Below are 26,579 nucleotides of genomic sequence, written 5' to 3'. Positions count from 1 at the left end.
AACAATACAGAGATCACAATACTGACATGAATATATATATGTTATATAACTTATGTTACACTACATTATAGAATACAGGTGCAGAAGAAGTTTCCTGTTGTTTACGATCTCTGATGACGTACTTTCATTGCTCAACTCTGTGAAATACTAAACATCATCTCACCCACATCCTGGACTTTTACACACAGAATGTTTTAACATCGTGTACCCACAAGTTCCTCTTACGTAGCCATGACTTTGTACTTTAGAGGCCCAATAAAACATGCTTCTGTACTGTTTTAGTTTGATTTCGGTAAAACAATAGCTATAAAGATCTGCACTATTAAAAATAAATAAATAAATTTAAATGTATCAAGTAATTTTAAGTAGAATAAGTTGCTTTTAAAAATAACATACATCACGCATTTTTCTTTGCTGCATATAGAAGGGGAAAAAAACATGTGGACAGTTCCTTTACTGGACCGTGAAGGGAGTTATTCATGTAGCCCTCGAGGCAAAACTGGATTAAACAGTAGGTGTTTTGGCTCATGTTGCTTGTTTCACAATGTTCACCTCATGCTCAGACAAGTTGGACATAACACAGTTTATCTGTTTCCCCATGAATCAGATTTTTTGACACAAATTCAACAAATCACTGTAATGTTGGCCAAAGTGCTGCTGTATACACTTTAAAAAAAACTCAGATATTTAGTTTAATTTCAGCTTTTATTCAGCCCACACACCCGAAATACACAATGTTTTTAAGTTTTTTATCTGAGGTATGTCAGAAACCCAATTTCCTTTCAGCTGCTGAAGAGCAAATGCTAATTTTGTAATCCGTCCACATTGAATTGTCAAATTACCTTCACCCACACAATTATACTTTTCACAAACATCAGTTTACAAAAACAGATTTATTCAGCTTTTAACACGTTTGCCCTGAAATAAGCAGGCAGCCTAAAGGCTGCTGTGGTTAATTTATTACTTAACAACTATAATGATCAACATAAATGTAATTGTGATTGGAACTAAATTATTAGTGAGGTTTTTAAAACAATCACATTGTTTTCAGCAAATCTGCAAATCGCCCTGCAACAGAAAGAACATTTCCCCATAAAAGGAAAAAGCTGATTTATTTTATGATCCTATAAGACGCAGTGATGGTTAACACGTGTTAAAAAAAAGAAAGTACACTGAATTAACACCTTGCCTCTCAATCACAGAGCCATACTCTATGAATATGCTGTCAATCATTTACAGTTTCCTGACATGACGGGAAACCGCATCTAGGTTATCAGTAGCAAGATGAGGAAATGCATCTGTGAATAAAAAACCTCCCTGCTTTAGGTCTGTTTTCTAGTCTCAGAGTGTGAAGACAGCTCAGAAGGTGCTCAACAAAACAACACTCAGGTACGTGATGACATGAAGAGTCTGACTTTGATTTAAGTTGTGTAAAATCTTTTAAACCTACTTTATTCTTGTGTGGTCATTCACATCAGAGTAGGTTTCAGGTTTATCATTTTGTGAATTATAAGTTAATTTAGCAGAAGCCTTATTTGCTAAATCTGTATTTTGAACAGCGGGAAGATACTGTTTATTTGTGATTTACATTTTTTACATTTTGAAGTGAAGAAACTGATAAGAAAAATAAAGGCAGATATAATTTTTCTGATGTAGTTGAACATGGTTTTCTCATTGCTACACATGTCATCAAAGATTGTAGATTGTGAGTGTGTTTATCATTACCATAGACAACCACTTTATTTTGTCTCTCATTCCTTATTTTTGGATTCCTCTAATGTTGCTTTTATTAGTTGAATATTAATTGATCAGGAATCAAGAAATTTAATTAGTAATCTTATTGGAATAAGACAATAATTAAAATAATATGTACATTTCAGTGTAGTGTAACAAGAATATTTGATTAACCTAATTTAAGCCAACCATCATAAATCTTAGTCGTGAGTGTCTAATTTTGTCTCATACATCATCAACATCTCATAAAACTGCACCCGCAGGGTATAAAAGTGTTTTCCACCATGAGTTTCTGTTGAAGTCTGGGAGAGGTTTGTGTGAAATTTAAAGTTTTCTTTTCAGATGTGGCTTTAACCGCAGAATTATAAAAGTTTTTATTGATACAAACATGATCCCTGCAGTGGATCGATCCAATTTATTACATAATGCCAATTCCACTTATTTCACTTGGTTAGGTTTGGGCACTAAAACTACTTGATTAGGTTTAGACCCCAAAATATCTGGTTAGGTTTAGGCCCCAAAACTACTTGATTAGGTTTAGGCCCCAAAAGTACCAGGTTAGGTTTAGGAACCAAAAATACCTGGTTAGGTTTAGGCCCCAAAAATACCTGGTTAGGTTTAGGCCCCAAAAATACCTGGTTAGGTTTAGGAACCAAAAATACCTGGTTAGGTTTAGGAACCAAAAATACCTGGTTAGGTTTAGGCCCCAAAAATACTTGATTAGGTTTAGGCCCCTAAAATACCTGGTTAGGTTTAGGCCCCTAAAATACCTGGTTAGGTTCAGGCCCCTAAAATACCTGGTTAGGTTTAGGCCCCTAAAATACCTGGTTAGGTTCAGGCCCCTAAAATACCTGGTTAGGTTTAGGCCCCCAAAATACCTGGTTAGGTTTAGGCCCCTAAAATACCTGGTTAGGTTTAGGCCCCTAAAATACCTGGTTAGGTTTAGGCCCCAAAAATACCTGGTTAGGTTCAGGCCCCAAAAATACCTGGTTAGGTTTAGGCCCCAAAAATACCTGGTTAAGTTTAGGCCCCCAAAATACCTGGTTAGGTTTAGGCCCCCAAAATACTTGATTAGGTTTAGGCCCCTAAAATACCTGGTTAGGTTCAGGCCAAAAAATACCTGGTTAAGTTCAGGGCTGACTTTTCAGAGCAGGTCTAGACCAAACTCTTATTTATTTACAGAGACCCAACATTATTTGTATTCATCATGGTATCAATAAATAGAACAGTTATTTTAGGACTTCTCAGACTCAGCTTGTCAGGCTCAGCTCGACATTGTCAGCATTCATCAGTCTAAGCTGTGTGTCGAGCTGAATGCTAAGCTGAAACAACAGCGTGATAACATGCTAACATTAGCATCTTATAACATTCATCTTATCAGCTAACATGTGTAATAGATATTTTCAGCGGTGACCCAGAAAAGGTTTGTTTTTCCCAACCAATGTTAAAGAAATCTTATATTTCAATCTAAAAGAAAATGTAAAGATCAGTGCGTGAGGAACATGTCAGCATACTTTCCCCACACATGCATAATAACAACAACTACAGGGAGTTTAAAAGGAAGATGTTTGCAGTCAATAATAAACACTTAAGTTTGTCAGCTTGCTAACATTATTATGCTAGCACATGCTCAAAGTTCTGTAAACATGATGGCGTCTGTAATGTTAGGCTTGTTAGCAAGTTACCACTGTGGCTTTTTATTGGTTTTGAATATTTACCATTCAACAAAACATAAAAGAATTTGTTTTGTTCATGAATAGCTGTGTCTGTGTTTCTGTCCTCTCAGAGGGAGCTGCAGGTGCTTGTTTGCCAGGTAACCCAGGTGTCAAGAGAGCATCAGGAAAACAAAAAAGACTACAAGATCATGAATGACCTCTTGTGCCGAAGAGAAAAGATGTGGGATTCTTAAGCATGACGCTTAGAGTGGCGACACCTTCCACCTGGCCTTGATCTCCTGACGATGCCCAGTTTGGGTGGGATCAGGACTTCTTTAGTGGCCTGAGGCTCTATCGTGGCTCCACTGCTATGACCTACCTGGCTCACACCGCCCACGCCCAGCTTGGCGCCCTCTGGCTCGGTTGTGTGGGCTGGACGACCACCGCCATGGCCCTTGGACTCATCCAGTGGAGGGTTTGGGTGGTGTCTGACAGGGAGTTCATCAGCTCCGGGGTGGCCTGGGTGGGCGTCTGGAGGGTCTGCTTCAACAGCCACACCTTAGTGACCCCTGGCTTTAAGGTCATGTACTGCAAGTCCATCAGCCTGACGGAGGACTTCACGCCGCCGGACATCGTGGCAGGTCAGGTTCTCATGATCCTGTCTCTGCTAGTGGGGCTCTGTGGGAACGCTGGCGGTGTTTACGCCTTGAGGAACGTCTACTTTGGGATAGAGAAAAGCTCGCCAATCCGTTTGGGGTTCTTCACCGCCGGTGCGCTGTGCCTGTTGGCCGCCGTGATGTCACTCATACCTCTCCTGTGGAACCTGTGCTCGGTAGTGACCAATCAGACCATCAAGTTCCCCCCTGAGTTTAAAATGCCCCAGGCTCCTGAATCTCAACACGTGGGGAGTGGCATCGGGGCCGGGATGGTGGGGACAGTGCTAATGATTGTCTCTGGGATTCTTTTCTGTAAATACAGGTTACCATTGAGATCACAGCCCAGGATCCAGCTGAGAAAAGACCTGCAGCTGGACCTTCCTGTGCAATCTGTGACTGACAGAGCTTTAGTAAGCTCCGGGGGGAAACATAACCCAGCGTTTGAGTCTCACGAACACGTGTGATGGACTCTTTGAGAGTGACTCATATGCCTGAATGTGAAAGGGACCACTCACAGAGGAAACTAATCCGAGGGACGACTTTAAAATATGAAGAGTTTCATTTACAAATTGAGATTAAATTGAAGAAAGAAAAATTTAAAAAAAGATGTTTACACAAAATGATATTAAAGCGAGGCACTTTCTGAATCTGCTTCTGGTTAGTAATCTGTTTCCATCGTCCATTATATGCGACTGATTTGATTTATTTAAGCAGTAAAAACACTACAGCTCCTTGATTGCTTTCAGTGACTCATTTAGTTTTATGCTCTGGGGGAGGATGAACTGAATGACTCATCTCTTGACAGCAGACAAACATAATGCCAGTGCATTAGTGCCTCGGACTGCCTGAGGGAGATTTAATAACATTGAGTTTTCAGTTTTGTTCACTATTTCTTTTTGTTTTTTAGGTAACATCTCCTGAAATGAATGTACCGGCTCAAAGCTGTAAGTACTAAAGGAGGCCATTATGTTTTAATGTTATAGCCCCAACGTTCTCTCAATAATGTAATTTACTCTTTTATGGCATACGTATTAAGTATTCAAATATTACATTTAAAGCTGCACTGTACTGCTACTTTAAGTAGCCTAGTTAGACCCTCAAGACTGCAGACCACTGGTGTTCACCTGCCTAGGATTTAGCTTTGGCATCCCTCAACCATCAGTCAGGTCTGGAGGTCTGACTGTGGTTTCATGGTGTGAGTGGGACACAATCCTCATATCACAAACACAGCCACTTCCTCGTCAGAGTACATGACGTATTAGTACATAATATAGTGTAAGTGTTATCACATTATGTATCATTTACAGGAAACCAGCATTACTCAGTTTACAAACAAAGATGTACCCGTTTTTGTTGATTTAAGTGCCTGAAATATGGCGGTGATATTGATTTAGATTGAAAAATGAAATGATCATGCATTTTGGGTTTTCATCTCAGCAATTTCAAAACTGTAAAGTCAATAACAAATGTCTATAAGTAAGTTTTTTTTTATGCAAATGTGAAATTCTGGTCTTTTTACATGTTTGTTAGACTGTGTAATGGTGGTTTTCTCTTGTAATTTACACATCCTCTTTAGATGGCTTCCCTTGGCTCTGTACAGGTCACATGTAGTATTGGTGATCTTAGAATTAAACCTTATTCCTTTGCATATAATGTGGTTCTGTGTGGGAGCGTCAGTACTGTGGTGCAAATGCAGATTGTTTACCAGCTTCTTTCTTCTGAGTCAGCACCTCTGGAGCCACTCTTAATTGGGGAGTGTGTATGAACACACTTGTATTCTCTGGAGGTCTATTAATACGGGCTTCCAGCTCAGTGTCATTAAATTTTTATTAAAAGTTGCCCAAAAGAAGTGCCTCAGTGGAAATCACCCCAGCCTCGTGTCTTTTTCTAAACTAGGGAGGAGCCAAAGGACAGTCAATGTAAAGCTTGATAATCATATTTAACTGGTTTTGTTGAACTTTCTTTTATGATGCAGTGTAAATTAGCTGGATTAGTTTTGTAATAAAGGCGGCAAAAACAGGACTATGCTTTTAATGAATCAGGGCGTGTTCATTCATTTTAAGCACAAATCGCAGTCTTTCTCCTTTAACTATAATGTGTAGCTATTGGATGTGGACACATTTAGGAACAGACTTTCTACGACAAGAAACACTAAAACCACAGATACAGTGAGGAAGCAAAACAAACAATACAAAGCAGTATTTTCTTAAATATTTTATTCAAAAAAAAGCAAAAAGCTCATCTCCAGAATTTCAAACCATCTGTATCAATGTTCCTCTAATGATGAATAGTCCCTTCACCTCACCGAGATCAGTGCTATGGCCCCTTCATGCCTGAGCGTTTGTGTGGAGTGGACGCACGAAGGAAAGATGATAACAGTCGGTCAGGTTGAGAAAATCCAATTGAGGAAATATTTTACTTTTAAAAAAGGACAGTCTTTGCTGCACACACACCTCTGGGAAATGACAACCATTTGATGAGCTGTGACTCATTGCTTCACTTCGTTTAGAAAAAGCATAATTGTGTCCTTTAAAGTTGCTTTTTACATGCTATTTTTTAATAATGGAGAAACATTATGAATGGCAGTAGAGAGAGCTGATGTGCACACTGAAAGCAAAAGTGTCCCAGAGGTGAGGTTCAACCACCAACCACAGCTGCTTTAACCTCACAAGCAGGTGTGAAGAGTGAAATAACCAGATTGTCTGCAGACATCAACACAGCCTTTTTTTTTGTTGTTGTTGCTGTTGGTTATTTCACCCTTCAGGAGTGGAGCATCTCCATCACACAAACATCTTTGTTTCTCATTCACCTCCTCCTCACACTAATTACACAGACGACACAGTTTGGGGGCTGCTGCTGCTGATCTTACACTTCTCGAGGAACTTCATACAGAACACAGATTAAGAGTTTCGTTCTAAAAAACAAAAAGAAAAGCTGCAGAACAAAAACAACCACTGACACCACAGTATAACATGTCACTGTAGATGACTATTCTGACTAGTTGAAAGACTTGTTTCCTTAAACAAACTGCTGGAGAACAAAATCATCTGAGTTTAAAATAATGCGTGACCGTCTGCGAGTAAAATACTAAAGTAACGGGCGTCTATTTAGATATATCAATACAGAAATAATCCCTCAAACATAAATAAAATATGACATTGGAGATATACACATGGCATATCATTTAAACACACTAATACTGAATACAACATATACAAGTAAAGCACAATTATCATTTGAAAATGTGTTTAAAATCTCAATTATTAACGCAACAGGTCAATTATCATCATCATTTTACAAGTGAGGGTGCAGTTCTTCACAACATGGCACACAGAGAGGCTGTTGACAACCTCCTCGTCATTCTGTGTGGTACTGAGGAGGACTGAAGCGTCTCTCTGGTGAGCCTAAATGCCCTGAATGTTGAACATAAGATACACTATGCGTGTACAAACATCTGTCATGTTCCCTTAACAAATAGAACAGGAATGCCAGCAAACTTGTTTTTTTTGCTCTGTACAATAAGAGGGTTCCAGTATTGTTATTTTTTTTTAAATCCCTGCTTGCCAGATACAAATTTAAAGGAACAGCTGGCACAGGTTTGATTCAGCCTCCTCAAACTCAGAGGCCATAAGCACTTTGCTAAAATATTCCGGGGAAAGCGGAGACAAAGCTGTACAACTTTCTGACATCATGTTGTGATAACGTCAACTTGTCTTGCGACTGCAAGCGTGATTTGATGAAGAGGACCTTGTCCTTTTTGGAACTATTCCTTTTAATGCCGATTGTTCCTTGATTGCATTATTTCCTCTGCTGAAACCCCAAAAAGACAGCATAACAAACAAAAACAAGATGTTTGTCTTTGTAAATTTAGGTGCAACATGTGAACGCTATAGCTCGGGTCAACTACACGAGAATCCCTGCACTTCAGCGAAGCAGAGAGCCGCTGTCCTTTTCCTCGTCCTTACCTCAAGTCTGTTCACCTTCGTGCCCTCACACATGGAAGCCCTGATAAGAGTCAGATTTGATCCAGATGGTTTGAAACGGAACACAAAATACGTACATACATACAAAATAAAATACAAAATAAGAAAAAAAAAAGAAAGATTTAGAAATGCAGGAGGTTTAATTCTTCCAAAGTCCGCCGGTCTGTTCTTGATAAACCTCGATGACGTCCTCGTCCTCCATCCCCAGCTGGCATGAACAAACAGGAGAGACATTAACTTCCCCAGTTTTGACAAACCCTGGTCATTGTAAACTCCCCCCTCTATGTGTATAACACGTGTTTTGCTTACATCAAATTCATCCTTGTGTACCGAAGTTTTTGCCGATATTGAAACATTTATGAACATTTACATTTGTTTGTTTTAAAGCTGTTATGTGGCAATGAATTGTTCAAGATGTGCAGACAAAAAGACCTTTAAAAAAAAAGGGTGGAGTACGCGATTCTGGAAAAATACAAATTCATGACAAATACCACGACGAAGAGCGAACAACAACACAGAAAGTAATGCAGCGAAATTGTGGGTTAGCAAACTGTGGCTACAGCTGCTGCTGCGAAGCTAACATGCAGAGAGGACGAGACGGTCCCAGAGCAACACACCAGCTTCAGACTGCGATACTCACAACTCACCTGCTGCTATAGCTAACATCACAACAGCAGCATGTCTTGGTGAACTAAAAAGTAAGCTGAATGTTCGCAGGCAAGTCATTTAACATTAACTGACATGCAAATCATTGTTGGAGCGGATGGAGTAGTGTTGTGTGGCGGGTGGAGCAAGTGCTGTGTACAAACACCTGATTTTTTTCAAATAACATGTATTATTATGTAGCTCAGAATATTCAAAATGTTTATTTAAAATGCACAAAATTGCGGCGATATAAAGGCGATATAAATGTCCCCTGAATTTTCAACACACCTCATGATCATAAAATATAGCAGAGTAATCTGGATAATCATGTTGGTTAAATGCTCTTTCGGGGGACCTTTAAATTATTATAAAAGGAGGCACGTGTATAAAAGAACATAGTTGTATATCTTCAAAGAAAGACATGACACTCAAGATCAATATCAATTTCAGTAAAGGGACAAAAGGATGGTCAAGTAAAGAGAGATGAAGACGTGTCTTACCTCTTTCGGAGTTTGGTTGTCTGCGATTCTCTGTCCTTCGAACAGAAACCTTAGCGTGCTTGCTGGGACACCCTGTAAGAAACACAACACCACACGTCATTCAGAAAGAACGGCTTCTGGTGCTGCTGGAGTTCAACATCTAAAAACAAAAGGCCACCCAGTAAATCACCAGATGCTTCTCTAGTATTTAAAAAGTGAGGTGCTTCTCTTATAGCGGGGAATCAAACTTCTGTCATTCAGTAACAGGGAGTGGCTGGTGATAACTTCCCCTCTTTCCTCATACCTGTCTCTGGCTGTAAGACTCCTTCAGCTTCTTCAGATGTGTCGTCATTTTCACCTTAAAGTGGATTTCACTGCTGTCCTGTGGGCAGAAACAGAAAGTGATGATGAGGTGTTCAAAAATGTTTCTTTCAAGTTTAAAGGCTGATTTTTGTTCCTGAGTGAAAGTTGAAGAAACCAGATGGTTAGTTACGTTTTAAACTTTTCAAACACAACTACTTGAGGCCAAACAATGGATTACTTCACAAATCTGAGGTAGAACATTCAAAACATTTATGATAAAATCTTTTTTTAAACAAATATGCATGACTAAATTAAACAAAACTCTTTTTTCACTTCCTTTTCCTCAATAAGATAAATATCTTAATAGTTGGTGATTCACATGGATTAAATCAAACATTTATTGAACATTTGTTATATTTTTATTGAAGAAATTTATATTGAGATAATTATTACTGTTATGTGATTAAAACCAAAGCACAAACTCGTAATCGTTTAGTTTAAATAATGTAATTTTAGCTACTCTTTAAAAGGATTGTACTTCATACATCGTTCCTCTCACCTACTAAAGATGTTAAACTTCCCCAAAGCAAAACATGTAACAAATGAACTGATGTTGTTTATACAATGGACATCCCATTTCACTTCAGCTTTAATTCACAAAGTCCATCAAATAAAAATGCCAATACAACTGAATTTCTCTGAATTTATTCTGACAACATACATACATATATATGTATGTGATGTGTTTGTTTTACTTTCTGGGTGACTGTTACTTTTGTAATAACTCAATTTCACAAGGAAAACAGTTTGCACACTGTAAATCCCTTTGTAAAATGGCAACCACAGCCTACATGTGACATTTAGCACAAAAGTTCACGTAGTGTCTGCATTCTTGAACAGATAATGTTGATTAAGTAGAGTATTTTTTTACCCAGTGCCATGTTTTAGTGAGAGACAAGTAAATATATAAACAACTTAAGTTCATGCTTCACGTGTTTATCTCAGTGACCCAGCACACATACACACCTGTCCAATCACTTTTAATTTGATGTACTCTCCGTCCTTCTTATCCCCTCCGTCTTGGCTGGATGGTTTTGTCTCCTAAAAAAAAACAAAAACAAAAACAACAACATATGTAACGTAAACAAACACCGTCAGCAACAGAAAACATTTAAACGCCACACACATTTCTAAACAGGAGGGTTAAACATTAAACAGGTTTAATGTCGCCAACACTGAATACTCACATATCTGAACGTTTCGGGTTTGAAAATGTTGGTATCGCTTGTTGTTTCACAGCCGAACTCTGAACATGAGCTAAATCGAAAGCTAGCTGCAAAGCTAAACAGCTAAATAAGCAGAGTTATGGGGCCTGAAGCTACACGAGCTAACAGTTAGCATATTAAATAACCAGATACGAAACAAAAACACTGATGTGTCTCGTTTACAATTTCATGCAGACTAAAAACAATAAAACCTCTTTAAAGTTTATATCTTACCGTATCTGACATGTTCTTCTTCTGTTTGTGTTGTTAAATATATATCAACAATAGATGTAGCCGTTAGCTTACAGTCGCAGCTCCAGCTAGCTCGATGTTGTGAGATGCCCCATCAACCGGAAGTGGTGTTACGAGTGGTTTCTTTCAAAATAAGAGTATTTCCAGTGCGAGGCATTGAAAAGAATGCATTCAGTTTTCTTTAAAGTAAGTATTTGTTTGACGATGCACACGTGTGAAAGTTTAATTAATGCAAGGCAATTCATAAATGTCACCTATAATAACATGTCCAGCTGTTTATAAATGTCTCCCAGATGCTCTCTTTCAATGGGAAAGCCTTGTTGGGTATAAAGATTCAAAAACATTCACATCACTGATTTAAAATACAATAATATACAAGCATATTATACAAAACTAATCGCACAAAGGTCAATACAAGAATTCTATTGAAAAATGGTGATTAAATTTTTAATCATTTAAAGCTGTTTGTTAAAGCTGTCTTGATATATTTTTTAATGTAAGTAGCCAAAGTTTAATTCAATTTTAAATGCAATTGTCGTAATGGAAATGTTATATAAGGCTATATGTTGATAACATTTATTTTGTTGCTTTGCGTGTTTTTCATGTGCACAATATCTTCCTTTGCCATTTCCAGCCATATCAGTTTAGTAAAGTTTGATGCTGTTCTGATGCTTTTGATTACTTCTCCTGTTTCAATTTGCAGCGCTGCCTGTCTGGCAGTTAAACTGCCTCTGAACCTGTCTTTTGAAAATGGTTAAGAGTTGACAACATTGATTAGAAATTTAGAAAAGTAATCAAAAAGTAATTCAATGTATTAAGTTACTTTACATTGGGTGATGATGTTCCAGTGGACAAGACACATGCCTTTAGTTTGCGATTCCCACTGCAACACAACCTCTACTGTGTCCTTGAGCAAGACACTTAACCCTCTGGAGGCGTGCGGCGTCTGACGTGTATAGCAACTGTAAGTTACTTTGGATAAAAGTGTCAGCCAAATGAGTTATGTAATGTACTTTATAATAATAATAGTAACACTACTATTACATTTCCAAAATAACCTTCCCAAGACTGTCTATTTTTATAGCATCCTAATGAAATCACTCTGAATCAGACTTGTTTTCAGTTTGTGGTACTAAATTACCCTCCAAATGGCAGATTCCCTTTTTAAAAAATCCAGACAGTATATTCTAAACACATAAATTTCAGCTAACCCACTGTTTAGTATGTTTTTATGTGTTCACAAAACGTATTAATTACTGTAATATTAAATTAAGAGCTAGTCTGTGTGTGAAATTACCTGTCAATCAATGAGTAACAGCAGGTTGCAGTCCTTTTGAATTTTGGTGGTATGGCTTCATACATGCAGTTTCTTAGCCATAAAAAGGGTTTATAAACATGATCTAACACAACAATAATGCACATTACATACACACTTTCTTACCACCACCACACCTGACCCCACACATTATAGCAACACACAACTTTGAACTGCGTACTATTGCACTAACTCTTTATTGCTAATATTGTGTGAAGTTTTGGACATTCCTTGTGCATTTTTTTTTTTTTTTTTTTGCGCTTTACTTTTTCTATATTTATATTTTGATGTTCGTGTTTATGTGTACCGTTAAGCACCAATACATACATAATGCAAAATCCTCGTGTGTTAAAATGTACCTGGCAGTAAACTTGATTCTGATTTACAAGGCAGTTTCTGGGTCAAAGGTTGTAGTGGTGAATACTGGAATAATTTATTTAATAGCGATCCAGGAAATCAGTACTATCTGTGACATCACAGGTTGTGTTTTTGTTGGAGGTTTGGGGGTTAAGACCTGTCAAGTACGGCAAAATGAAAAATAGCATTTCCAGTGTTTGACTGTCAAAATAAAATTAAAAACACGTAACTAGGGGTTTTCCCCATAGCCGCTATGGGCAAAAACATTGTGGGATTTTATTTTGTCAGAATAATCCTCACACTTCCGGTATCCGTTAGTTCTTTACCCGTTGGCTACAGCGAGTGTAGCGACCGTCCACCAGGTTGTAAAGTGCAACAGAATGAAAGCTGTCGATTAACTTTGCCTTTTTACGACCGCACAGACACGGAGCTACTTTGCTGGATTAACCTTTAGCTCGTCATTTGTGTGCCGGGAAAGATCCAGCGGGTTAAACTGACAGCCGTCGGGGCCTCGTCGTCGTCGTCGTCGTGGCCCAGCAGGACTCGAGTGAAGTTGGGAGCGGACTGCCAAACTTCTGCTTCCTCCTGCGGCTCTCCGCGGGGCCCGGGGCTCCTGTCACCGGCCCTGTGGATGAGGAAGTGAATACAGATCTAGCCAAGCCACCAGGTAAGATAATACAGACGAAACCGACTGCTTCAAACCTTTTCATTTGCTCGTCCAACGGTTGCATTTCACGGCCGTTAATGAATAGCTGCTATGCGGCTAGTTAACTTTAGCCTTTGCTTAGCTAGTCAACTTCCCTGGCCTGACAGCTAGCTGCACATTAGCCACTTAGCTTCTCTTATCAGCAAGATATGAGTAGCCAGCTCTGTGTTTCGGTTATATTTCAAGATGACACATTATTCACTATGCACGACTTAGCTTAGCTCGTAATGCCAAATTGGCTAGCAACAGTTGTTAGTCGATGTTTAGCATGCGAAGCTACTGAGCTAACGCTAACAAGTTAATTTGAAGCTAATTATCTCCCACAGAGGGCCATAACAGTGTTTTTGGTGTCAACGTTACGGTGACCATTCCGACATTAGTGCTAATGGGCCAGTCAGCTCGCCACGGTGGTTTGCAAAGGATGTTATTTTGTTTGAAAAATGCTAAAAGTGCTAAGCTAAAGTTGATGTCACAGCCCACTTTATCAACGTGATGGAGTTGTCAGATTTTACGTCACTCGCAGACAGTGATCAATAAATGATGATCATAGACTCTCGTCAGCAATATTTGATCAGCTCCTCATAAGCAGAGGCCATCTTGCTTGTCCGGACCTTAATTTCCAGACTCACTGTGCTCTGAAACAGTCTTTGTCTGTTGTGTTGCTGAGTAACAACATCACGACTTAAACTATATCTGACACTTAAATGTGTCAGTGATGATTATGCAAAAGAAACGCTGGAGACCATATTTATTGATAACTGTTAGTATTTCCCAAAAGATGGTAGAGGAATGGCTAATTATTATTTTTTTTATTATCAGTTTAATATATATCTATATACACTGCACAGCAGTTTTATAAAGTAGTTTAAATTTGCTCCACCTCGACAAAGCAGCTACATTATAATGCTTTCACATTACAGAATCAAGAATATTTCAAAAACAATAGAAGCTCTGAAGTAGGACCAATGTACCAATTCTCCAAATCCACGTTTTTCTATTTTGTTGATTGTGGTTTTAAACTTTTCTTTATGGTCAAAACAAAAACTTGATGCCAAACAGTGGATCATTTAACAAATCTGATGTAGAACATTTGAAACAATTATGATCAGATCTTTTCCAAATATACATGAGTAAAATTAAGTAAAATCTTTTCCTCAACAATGTAAATATCTGAATAGAAAAAGTGCTAATTTGATCGTGATTCAAATGAATTAAATCAAACATTTGTTGAACATTTGTATATTGTTATTGAGGAAAATTATATTGCATTATTGATGGTCACTTGAACTTGATGGTCAAACTTAGGCTGCTGGTGACTGTAGGGGTGGGGTTTTTCCAGCTGTCTGTAGGAGAGAGAGTCACAGATCTGCTGATCAGTCAGCAGCTTGTTAAGTTGTGTTAGATCAGCTGCATGTCAGGATTTATGTTGTCATTTTTTGTTGTTGTAGGAGAAAGGGATCCCTTTGATGGGAGAATCCTCTTTCCTGGCCTCCTGGGTCAATCGCCGTGCCATGATGATGGGTATGTGTGTTTGTGTATTTTAAGAGAGTGTTACTTTTTGGTAGTAAGCCGCCTTCCTCTTGTGTCAAACCTACCAACCAAGAAATGCTTTTTTTTTTTTTCTCCCTGAACAATGTTTCCTTGACAGTAGATGTGTTGTGTACTTAAATGCAAATAGCATGTTTTTTTTCAAAACATGTTTGCAAGACAACTGCAGAAAATATTATTCTGTTGTTTGTATCAAGTCATGACTCTCAAACCATATAGAAATAACAAGTGTGTATATTTATGCTCCTGTAGAAACAAAAATTAAGGCTAAGTTGTGTTATAAATTAGTTTCCAATATAACATAGTAATTATGTACACATAGGCCAAAAGTTAAGGTAATGATTATATGTAAATGTGCCTATAAGTTGCCTTTTATATTAAGTTTGGATATTATAAATATCAGTATGTTTTATTATTAGACAAACACATATATGCATGCTATATATAATTTTATTAGTATATTCATATATAATCTTTTTATTATATTTAAACATAAAGTGGTGTGCCAGAGGTTGCTGTGGCCCTCAGGCTAAGTAAAGCCCAGGGGAATCCCCTCTCCCCCATCAGCAGGGAGTCTGGGGTTAATAGGAACATGCTAAGGTCAGAAAAGTAAGATGCCAGGTGCAGGGGCGATGATGTAACCACTTGAATGAGTGACTCACAAACAGCAGAGCATGCTCTTAAGGTCAAAACAATTGAAGTGAGTGAATAATGACTCAAAGTTGGGCTCTAAATATGGATAAGTCTACTAGGGGATTGTAAGGAGAAACTGGGAAAAGCGAGGGGCCCTGGAAGAACACATACAAGACTGCTCAGAATGGGCCTTTGGCGCGATAGTAAGCATGATGGGTACGCGTTAAGCAATGACTGAAATCTATGCATTTCCTTGTCATTTCTGACCATTTGATAAACAAACAAACAAACACAAACAAAATATATATATATATATATATATATATATATATATATATATATATATATATATATATATATATATATATGAAATAGAAAGTATAATGTTATTATAATAATATATTAACATGTTGCACTTTATTTGGATAATCTGCCCACAGATAGTTTATTAGTAGAGATTCAGCTGTGTCACAAATAAAACCATTTTCTGACCTACACCACTGTGGTTAAGGTTTGATTAGTGCTAATGTTTGTGTATTCATTATAATTTCAGATAATAGTACAGGCTTGTATAGCTTACCATTAGTAGCCTAATATTAATTCCAGTTGGACAAAACAGCAGTTTCTGTGGGTTGATTTCAGTCACTAAATTATTGTGCAAGAAAAATGCTCTACATGGTCATTTGTTTATGCAAATTGACTTCTCAAATATAAAAACTGTGCATACAGAACGACGAGTTAAACATTTATAAATTCTGCTGTAGTGCCTCAACCTTTTTTTAATGTCCCACCTCCTCCAGGCTGTGATTGGTTGGTTAACGAAAAATGACTTTGACGAGCAACTAACGCAGCAGAACACAGCTGCATGAAAGGCTCTCCCTGCGCAGATTAGCAGGCAGGCGAGAACGGGAACAGGTGAGCGTCACGTAGTGCGCAGAATAATAACGTGAGAAATAACAGGAAGTCATTAGAGCGAGCTTCGTAACGGAGCGTTCAGGTGCAGTCAAACCATACAGTCTGAGTTAAACCAACGCAGCAGCTGGTTTATAAATCCAGCGCCAGCTGCATGTGTAAAATACAGCGGCTGTGGATGAGAGGAGAGGTGACTGCTGGAAGAAAAGATGTCGTATTTAAGTTTATGTTCTGCTTGTTCAACAGTTGGTTGATAAATGGCTATTAAAACCATTCGCAGAGGATTTAAAAGGTGTTGGTTTGGTTTGTTTTTTTTGGCGCTGATGATTTTCCTTTGGCGCTCGCTAAAACCTCTTTTATTCCTCACTCCAGATGAACAGGAGGCGCTGAACTCGATCATGCAGGACTTGGCCGAACTGCACCGCTCTAGCCGTCCTGCCACGTTCCTGTCGGATCTGGGAAAACCCAAAGCCTCCTCGCCCAAGAACCAGGTAACCGCTCTGTTTAAAATAAACACGACATTGGCCGGAAAAACGCATCTTATCTTTAACAAAAGACATTTTTAATCACTAATTTAGATTGATTACACTTACAGTATACTGATTATTGTTTTATGATGAGCTTTCTGCAGATGCGTCACAGTAAAGGCCTTCCAGGGAAGAGGCGCCTATTAATTTCAAGGCAACAAAATGTTGCAACAGCAAGTTAATCCATACAAGGGGACGGGTTTAGATATGATGGATGCTTCTTAGGAAAGACAATAAAATATACTGGTTCTTAATTTAGTTCATATCCACTGTTCAGTGGCTGGTGTTGGATAAGTTCTTGATCAAATATTGTGTATTATGATTCTTGGAAAGGTGTTTTGTGTAGAAATGTCTGGACTCTCACGTCAGTGTTCGTTGATCTTTCGAACCATCTTTCCCACAGAACGATGTCAGAGTGAAGTTCGAGTTCAAAGGGGAGAAGAGGTGAGGCTTCGACCAGATTCTCCACTCTAATGCTGTCAGTGCAGACCTGTAGCTCCGCCCTCCTGACCTCTGACTGCTTTTTTTTCCCTCTGTAGGATCTTGCAGTTTCCTCGACCTGTCAAGCTGGATGACCTGAAGTCGAAAGCTAAAGTGGCTTTCGGTCAGACGATGGACCTTCACTACACCAACAACGAGGTATGAAGCTAAAATACTTTTTTTTTTTTTTTTTTTTTACTTGTTTTTAATACTGATATTGAATGAATTTCTAAAAAAATGTACGTCTACACCAAAGTTGTTTTTTCTTCTTGCAGTTGGTGATCCCACTGACTACTCAGGATGACCTTGACAAGGCCGTGGAACTGCTGGATCGCAGCGTTCACATGAAGAGCCTGAAGATCCTCCTGGTGCTCCAGATGTCCTCTCAGGTCAGACTCCAGGGGAACTCTGTATTGATTTTGATCCTACGTTTTGAACTTTAAGATACAGAGACATGTTGATGATGGGAAGAGATGCAAAGTCCTCAGAGTCTTTTTAGTTAGATTTTTTTCTTGCTTCTGCAGAACTCTTCCTCCAACATGGACCTCTTGCCGTCCCACGAGGAGCTGGATAACACGGGATTCAGGGTCGCTGACAAGAAGAGTATGCTGGCTTTGATAGGTGACTAACGTCTCGCTGTCAGACTACCGCAAAACTGTTTCAATTAATTATTAGACTTCAATCGTAAAAATATTTCTCTTCAATTCTGTCACTGACCAACCAAGGCTCCCATTCGACGGACCGCAGCTCCCCTCCTCCAGGATATATTCCTGACGCGCTCCAGCAGGTGGCGAGGAACGGCTCCTTCACCAGCATCAACAGCGAGGGAGAGTTCATTCCGGAGAGCATGGACCAGGTAACAGGGAGGAGTCAGGATGTGTTGGATGCTCTAATTTTAATCAACTTCTACAAGTTATTGCGCCAAAGCAAAGCTGAAAAACTTTCCACCAGCTACTGTGTTGGGAAACCACCATTTGATGTGAACACTATGTGGGTGTCCACATAGTGTTCACATCAAATAACATTTGGGCTTCCTACACGGGACAGGATGTGATGACTGATAGGATATGAGTCTCTTTTTGTCTGAGCGTCTTTCTTCTCTTCTCTTCTAGATGCTGGACCCGCTGTCCATGAGCAGTCCAGAAAACTCAGCGTCTGGAAGTTGTCCCTCTTTAGACAGCCCACTGGACAGGTCAGCACCTCAATATATTATTCATTCAACAATATACTTAAGGGAACATCAGATAGTAGCTTCGTGTTTCATTGATCATTCTAAATAAAGAGGGCTAAGAGTCATTTAATATCATTTCCTACATGATAAAGCTCGTGTCTGTACGTCAAGTCCAAAGTTACCTGTGCTAAAACGTGTAAAACCAGTACAGTTTCTCTAAGATGTGTGAAAGCTGACTAGATAGAAGACAGTGACTTTCATTGTGGACTTCAGAGGCCTTGGTCAAGTCAATTCTGTACTGGCAAACCAGCTTATCATAATGGACTTCACTGTTGGAACAATGAGAACACAAATATGCCACAAGACACATTTTTGTTTTCTTATTGTGCAGTGACTACCCGAAGTCCAGGATGCCCCGAGCGCAGAGCTACCCAGACAACCACCAGGACTTTCCAGGTAAATGTTTAAAAAAAACCCCATATCAGACAACATTTTAATAGGTGTTAAATTAAAAAAGAAAATAAAACTCTACTGGTCTTCAACTTCTCAGTCTGGACAAATAAAATCCAGGCCCACTAAAAAGCTTTCCCTCACACATAAAACAAAATCTTACCCATAGAGAGAAGCTGACTTTAACCCTAAACCCAAAATTCTAACGTTACATTGCTGAAACAAAAACGTCAAAACATATTAAATTATATCCACCCACCTGCAGCCGCTGGTGGTCATTTCTCATTTGTTCCCTTCTTCACGAATTTCTTCATCTGCCTCCTCGTCCTCTCTAGAGTACGACATCCCAGTGTTTGAGAAGTCGGGGAAAGGTGGAACGTACCCTCGACGATACGGCATTCCCTTCGGCCTTCAAGATTACAGTGACGGTGGGTAACTTTCCTTACTGAATGACCCAGACTAAATTCATTTTCCTGATTGTTTGTCCTCCTCTTCCTCTGCTCGGCAGGGAGGAAGACCTTCCCTCGAGCTCGGCGAACGCAGATTCACGGCTTCCGCTCGCCGGTCAGCTTCAGCCCGACCGAGCAGTCGCCGAGCACCAGCAGTGGCAGCAGCGTGTTCACCCCCGACATAGAGGAGGCCCCGGGGCCCGCCAGGAGGCCGCGGAGGGGCAGCGACATTGAACCCAATCCCAACCCGACTAACGCTCCCACCCTGTCTGTAATGGACATCAGCCCCCCCAGCCGCTGTGAGTCGGGTGTTCATTTTATTTGCCAGTACGAGTGCACCAAGCTGCTTTCAGTGGTTTGACCGTGTCTCTGTTGTATCATGTGTCCAGCTCCACGCGCACCAACCAACTGGCGTCTTGGAAAGCTCCTGGGGCAGGGGGCCTTCGGACGGGTTTTTCTCTGTTATGACGCCGACACTGGACGAGAACTGGCGGTCAAACAGGTCCAGTTTGACCCAGATAGTCCGGAGACCAGCAAGGTGAAAGTCTGCTCTGTAGTTTCTCAGACACGTGGGACTGGTAGTTATCAGGGAGCGTGCATGTATGATGGGTTAAAGATGGAAGAACAGCAGGAAGAGATTAAATGTTTTATTTTTTTTTTCTGTCATTCAGGAGGTGAGCGCGTTGGAGTGTGAAATCCAGCTCCTGAAGAATTTGTGCCACGAGCGGATTGTCCAGTACTACGGCTGTCTGCGAGACACAATGGATCGAACGCTGTCCATCTTCATGGAGTACATGCCTGGCGTGAGTGCTCTTTGACTTTTTACTGGGAAGATAAATGTGTGTAAATGCTTAAGATTTAATATGGCAATAAATCATTTACAGAATGAGCAGTCACCTGCGCAGTACATCGTTGCTCGCTTGAATTGGAAATTAGAAATAAATCTGTTTTTTTGTGTAGCTCCCCGGGTAAAGAGATGTCACATTTCAACATCGTCTCTGTTGTGTATTAAAGCCGGAGTCATTTTCTTTCAAATTATATAAAAATCTGAGAGTAAAAACAAGCTCAGATGAGGATATGCAAATGTGTAACGAAAGAAAAAACATTTTATTTTTTATTGGCCCTAAGGGCTCCATTAAGGACCAGCTGAAGTCGTACGGAGCGCTGACGGAAAACGTGACGCGCCGCTACACGCGGCAGATCCTGGAGGGGGTTTCTTACCTGCACAGCAACATGATTGTCCACAGAGACATCAAAGGTGAGGTGGACTGTTTATTTTATTTTGCTTTGAGCTGCTACTGGCTCTTGGTGGATCACAAAGTCTTCTATTTAAAGCAACCTTTTGTCTTAGGAAATTAAGGAATATACATCATTTTCAAATATGAAGGTAGAAAGCTGCAGCTGGGTGACTCTTGCTCTTCTTTGTTCAGGGGCCAACATCCTTCGTGACTCGGTGGGTAACGTGAAGCTGGGAGACTTCGGGGCCAGCCGGCGGCTGCAGACAATCTGTCTGTCAGGAACAGGCATCATGTCGGTGACCGGCACCCCCTACTGGATGAGCCCAGAAGTGATCAGTGGAGAGGGCTACGGCAGGAAGGCGGACATCTGGTAAGATCATAGACTGGAAATAAGTGGACGTTGCATCCAGGTCTGAAAAGTGAAGCCAATGCAGAAGTGCCTTAAACATGCATTCATTTTAACAGCCAGCAGGGGGCGACTCCACTGGTTGCAAAAACAAATACACCTTACATGGATTCCTGGGTTTCCCCAAAACTATCCTGATCAGTTAAGGACTTATTAACAGACACTGTTCAAAGATACAATGTGTGTAAGAAATTGTATTAACAAAGAGATTTTGTCCACTTCTCCTGATTGTTGGTTCACCCTCAGGAGTGTTGGCTGCACCGTTGTGGAGATGCTGACACAGCGGCCCCCGTGGGCGGAGTTTGAGGCCATGGCAGCCATCTTTAAGATCGCCACCCAGCCCACGAACCCTGTGCTGCCTGTCCACGTGTCGGACCACTGCCGAGAGTTCCTCAAACGGATCTTTGTAGAGACTAAGCAGCGGCCTTCTGCTGATGAGCTACTGAGGCACATCTTTGTACATTAACCCCTGAACCTTTAACCCCGCCCCCGCCTGCCTGCCGAACCGCCAGAAACGGCCTTACCTGATGGGGCGTCCCTGCCTCTTCACCTCCACGCTGAAACCATATTGGACTTGAGGGAACTGGCTGGACGAAGGTGGGGTGCGTGTAGGCGGGGGGACCTGCTCCTCCTGTCTCTGTTTGTATGAGGCTGCCATAGAGGACATGAATTTTATTTTTATTTTTTCATTCTGCAAGTTGCACCTTAATTTCTCCAACGAGGAGGGCGCGAGCACTTCCTCCTGAAGCGATGAAAAACAACTCTTTGAAAACCTGTTTGTTTTTTTAAATGTTTGTACGGTCTCTCTCTTCAAACCTTTTTTGGAGTGGGATAGTGTCGGTGTTGTGGACCTACAGGAGGTGATGCCTGGCTGTGGAGTGGCCCCGCCCCATCTCGCTGACCCGACCCCAGAATGTAGTCTCCTGCCAAAACCCAGAGCGACGGCGATGACCTGGGCCCGCTGCTATAGACGAAACTAAACCCCAGATGCAGAGAACACTCCCTGAATACAGTTTCCACTCGCCTTCCCTCGTCTTTCTGATCGCTCTGCTTTACTGTCTGTGAACTACCTTCCCTCCTCTTTCCTCCTCCATCTTCGTTCTTCGCCGTGTGCCTTTTTTCTGTTTTTAAACGCAGCGTAGGAGTGAGTCTCGAGTTCGTGGTAGAGTCCCCATTGTTCTCAGTGTTGTTTTGCCTCCCAGGTGAACCTGCCTTTGAACCGTTAGCCCAAATGCAGCTGATCTCAGTTCAGCCGTTAAATCCGTTTCTGCCTTTCCTGTAACAGAGACTCCTGGTGTTGAGCAGGGAGCGTGCTGATCTCACCTCAGCTCCTTCGGCTTGTTTTGGTGCTCTACCTGCTGGTCAGCAAATATCCCTCAGACTCCTGTGCTGGTTCTCACGCAGGGATCCGTACTCCTGCTTCAGTCTTTAGAGATGCACCTTTTCCTCCTCCTGCCTCTCAAAGTATTCACTGATCACGTTGGTCGAACTCTTGTCATGGCAGAGGTGGGTTAGCTGTGGGGTTGTTGATAAATGTTGGTAAGTTCAGTCGTTTTAGCAGCTCACATTCTGGAAATGTTCAAACTGATGACTGAGCAGAATATTTCATTTCAATCGCTGGATGTAAACTGAAGTGTGCAATGAGTCTGTTTTACATCCTCCTGAAGAGCAACCAGACCTTTTGTGGCTCAAGTTATTCAAATCAGCTTGAAAGCATCTGAGTCAAAGCTGCGAACACGATTCAGTTGTTGCTTACGACTGACGATATTTTATACAGAATACTTTCTGCCATGACAGCAGTTGATTCCTCTGAGCAGTGAGGCAGGAGAGGCGTGTTGCCAGGCAAGAAGCTCACAGCTGATTGGCCAGAGTTCTGGCTGTATGACGCTGTACAGATTTTGTGGCCATACTTGAAGAGCTATTTGCCTCGGACATTTCCGTCTGCCTCACTAGCTGCTCATCGTTGATCCAACTGGTACATCTGCAGGTAACGTGTCTCTTCATTACTTCACTGCTGCAATCGGTACCTTGTTTATGTTCTCCAGTCGAGGCCACATCGGAGCACTTTTGTTGTGTTTATGGTTTTTGCGCCTCACATGCACTCCTGCGGGTTAGGTTCACACTTGAGGCCGTTTACAGCTTCGTTCCTTTACAGCGGTCGCTGCCGTTGCCAAATCAAATGCATCAACATTAACTCGTCACTTTAGCCGAACCGCAAACGCTCCGTTCAATATGTGCCGCGTCTCGCTTGGCTCCCGTTGGCGTCTCCTCCCGGTCCGAGCTTCCAAAACGTCTTGTCTGTTGAATATGACTTTCGCATCGAGGCTGTTCACACCGCCACACCGGCTCCATAACTATGCACCAGTAAACTCACCGGACAGCAGGATTAAGACACACCTCTGCTTGTGTTGACCGTTTGTCCTGGTGGTGATCAGCAACCAATCATGTCCCAGTCTGACTGTACGTCCATAACAGACCACTTGCATGCATAATAATGACTTTATTTAACCTGATTAATGCAGTAGTCTTCAACATTTAAAGGTGATTAATCTGACCTCCAGTAACGCACCTAAATCTGCACAGTTCTGTGATCATTTTGAGGCACCAGCTGCAGAAACCTAAATAATGTCTTAACAAAACAAACACGGGACTTTGCAGAGAAGGAATGAGCTGATTATTAAACAAATCCATGTAGAGAAATGTCTTCACTTTAAAGCGCTTAACTGTTAATCTGACAGAATAACCCGAGTCTTGGCGTGTGATGTGTTTACACGTTTAATGATAGTAACAACATGATTTAAACAGCTTTTCTGCCACGCGTGCAGTATTTAGGTAAAATCAGACGGGAGTGAGTCCAATGAGGCGCAGCAAGCGCGGGTGTTGATGCAGAGCAGGTGGCTTTTATGACGAGCCGTTCCTGCCGTTAAAGGTGCAATCAGTAATATTTTACCGGCTCTTTGCACAAATTAGCCGCAGTATGCTGGTTCAGTCATTTCAGTTACTTTTATTTGGTATTTTTAAAGAAGTTGGGTATTCTCAGAACTCTAGACTTAACTACCCAGCATGCACTTATTGGTTTCTGTCTTCTGTGTTGGAGCAGATTCAACCCTCACTTATTCTAACTTCTAAACCACTTCACCTGATTGGTTTACTTCTTGATGGGGACGTGGATGTGTGCTACTATGGAATTAAAAGTGGCGGATAGAAAGGCGTCTAATAGTAATGTAAAATGGACGGTACGAGACGTAATGCACTTTTTGGTGATCAGAAACACCTTATTTTTATAGTTTTAGAAAAAAATTTCCCACATTTCCCTGGAAATAACTATGTAGTTTAGTACGTATGTAATAAAAAGTAAAATGGTGTTCTCAGTTGCAGTTAATGAATTGCTGAACGTCTAAAAATATGAATTTTGCTCTCAATTCAACATATATGGAGAATGAAGTGTCTAATATCCGATGAATAATAAATGGCTCTTTCCAGGAATCCTTCTGGGAAATGGTAAAAGAAATCATTTTCTGTTTGTAATGCTGTTGCTGTAGTTCCCTGCAGCGACCGCTAGATGCAACTAAAGAGACATGTTTTACTGATTGCACCTTTTTATTATTATTTTTTATTTTTTTTAACTTGTCCTCGTTAATCGTTTGCTCATCAAGCCTTTGTCTCTTCGCTGAGGTCAGTGTGATTATGATTTATCGTCACGAGTCGCCCCACGCCGAATCACAGTTCATGGATTTTCTCTGAAGGCACTTGTTCAACCCGTCTGAAATAGTCAGACTTTCGCTGCTTTGTGGTAAAAAACAATTTCAATTGTGCGTCAGTTGATGGATCCACACAACTTCTCTTCTTTGTCCGGGTAACTTAAACAAACTACTACTTCGATCAGATTATGCATTTTCAAAAAACGGTACACGTCAAAACAAAGCTACAGAAAAGAAAAACCCTTGATCGGATCCGCCTGAAATCATTAGTGGTTGTCTTGAGTTTGAGGCGGCTTACAGAAAAAGCCGCCAGCACTGTTAAACCTTGATACGCACTACCATCATGCATCTGATTCACTGATGCTTCTTCACGATCCCTCGTCGGCTGTCGCTCACGCAGCTCAGTTCAGCGACCTTTTCTTTGCACATTTAAAGACTGTTTGTTTGTTTTTTTTAAACACAAGTGTGATTGTGAGCGTGTGTGTGAGAGAGAGAGCAATGACTCGAATACACGAATGTAATGTCTCCTCTTTTTTTTTTTTTTTTTTACCGTCAGATGGCCTCGTTCACCAACGTGGATTAACTCTTACGTACCAGTATTTATCACCTGCAAACGCCAAGATACACCTGTAGTTCTCTCTTTAGTGTCTAAAGCCACTGCTGCCACTCCTGTGTGTGTGTGTGTGTGTGTGTGTGTGTGTGTGTGAATGTGTGAGTGTGTAAACGTGCATTTACTGCATTTACTGCAATTTGTGCTCTTTGGCCACTGCGCCCGAAATGCCTTGAGCATTCTGACTGTAGGGGGTGAAAACATAAAAATAATGATAATAATAAAAAAAAATAATCATGTACAAATGTATAAAATGAAAATGTACCCTTTTTTTAAAGAAAAAGAAAAGTCCACTTATATCCCACATGTTTGGTCTCTGTGTATTGTAAAAGAAGCCATGTTTATAATTCTAATTGGTTTGTGACCAATACGCCTGTTTATATCAGATCTGTATATCAGTGGTACGCATAATTTTTTAATATATTTTTTATTTTACTTTTTTCTTTTTTTTTTATGGGAGATTTTATTGCATGGTTGGGTCCTGAGAGACGCAGCGGTGCCGTTGAATGGTTGCTGTTTTATTTGGCAAAATTCTGGAGTATTGCGACAGCTCTGTGTTCATAATTACAACAATTATGATGACGAAAACAATAAAGATATTTATTTCACATTTTGGTGTTGAGTGTTTTCGTTGCGTGCAAAGATCTCTGTTCAGGCATGAATTAAAAATAATGCAACAAACTGATAATCTGGTTGGATTATTATTAATTTGTTGAAGTTGAACATCTAAGTTGAGCTTCTAAGAAAATTAATACAATAATTGTCTATTGCTCACCAGAATTGTGAGTTTGTCAGATTGTGTCTAACTTTACACTTTGCTGGGTTTACAATCATGTTTCAATAATGCGCCCTCCCGTGGTCATGTGTAGCTACTACACTTGTAATTTAGTGTTTCCAATAATTTGTATATGTGTATAGAGACAGACTAAGCGTTGCATATTCTTCCAACACAGTAAAACTGATGGTAATTGTAATTTCAGTTGCATTAAAGTTAGAGAACTTTCATCAAAACTTTCGGTTACATCAACTTACAGACGTTTTCTTTCTTTCTCAATGTCACTTTACATCATACAAGAACAGTAATAAAACATAATATAAACAAAA

The 26,579-nt window shown here is 40.3% G+C and overlaps 3 protein-coding genes across 3 annotated transcripts; 2 read left to right on the top strand and 1 right to left on the bottom strand.

The window, feature by feature from the left end:
- The first annotated feature begins 1,233 nt into the window (after window positions 1-1,233).
- LOC119900398 (claudin-34-like) lies at window positions 1,234-6,067 on the top strand. Its single transcript, XM_038715311.1, has 2 exons — window positions 1,234-1,389; window positions 3,521-6,067. The coding sequence occupies exon 2, from the start codon at window positions 3,760-3,762 to the stop codon at window positions 4,507-4,509; it is 750 nt and encodes a 249-aa protein (XP_038571239.1). The 5' UTR covers window positions 1,234-1,389; window positions 3,521-3,759; the 3' UTR covers window positions 4,510-6,067.
- A 177-nt stretch (window positions 6,068-6,244) lies between these two features.
- Window positions 6,245-11,100, bottom strand: sumo1 (small ubiquitin like modifier 1). Its single transcript, XM_038715324.1, has 5 exons — window positions 10,955-11,100; window positions 10,482-10,556; window positions 9,457-9,534; window positions 9,174-9,245; window positions 6,245-8,236 (listed from the first exon to the last, which is right to left on the bottom strand). Exons 1-5 carry the CDS (start codon window positions 10,964-10,966, stop codon window positions 8,168-8,170), a joined length of 306 nt encoding a protein of 101 aa, XP_038571252.1. The 5' UTR covers window positions 10,967-11,100; the 3' UTR covers window positions 6,245-8,167.
- Window positions 11,101-12,876: 1,776 nt separating this feature from the next.
- On the top strand, window positions 12,877-26,085 carry map3k2 (mitogen-activated protein kinase kinase kinase 2). Its single transcript, XM_038715225.1, has 17 exons — window positions 12,877-13,311; window positions 14,799-14,871; window positions 16,816-16,934; window positions 17,374-17,414; window positions 17,510-17,609; window positions 17,726-17,839; window positions 17,975-18,071; window positions 18,176-18,306; window positions 18,563-18,642; window positions 19,013-19,077; window positions 19,407-19,499; window positions 19,580-19,819; window positions 19,910-20,058; window positions 20,192-20,323; window positions 20,649-20,778; window positions 20,951-21,128; window positions 21,411-26,085. Exons 2-17 carry the CDS (start codon window positions 14,817-14,819, stop codon window positions 21,628-21,630), a joined length of 1,944 nt encoding a protein of 647 aa, XP_038571153.1. The 5' UTR covers window positions 12,877-13,311; window positions 14,799-14,816; the 3' UTR covers window positions 21,631-26,085.
- The last annotated feature ends 494 nt before the right edge of the window (window positions 26,086-26,579 follow it).

This window comes from Micropterus salmoides, unplaced genomic scaffold (genome assembly GCF_014851395.1).
Source record: "Micropterus salmoides isolate LMB-PRFRI ecotype aquatic unplaced genomic scaffold, ASM1485139v1 Ms_hic_scaffold_1, whole genome shotgun sequence".
Lineage (NCBI taxonomy): Eukaryota > Metazoa > Chordata > Actinopteri > Centrarchiformes > Centrarchidae > Micropterus > Micropterus salmoides.
This window is presented reverse-complemented; position numbering and strand designations above follow the sequence as displayed.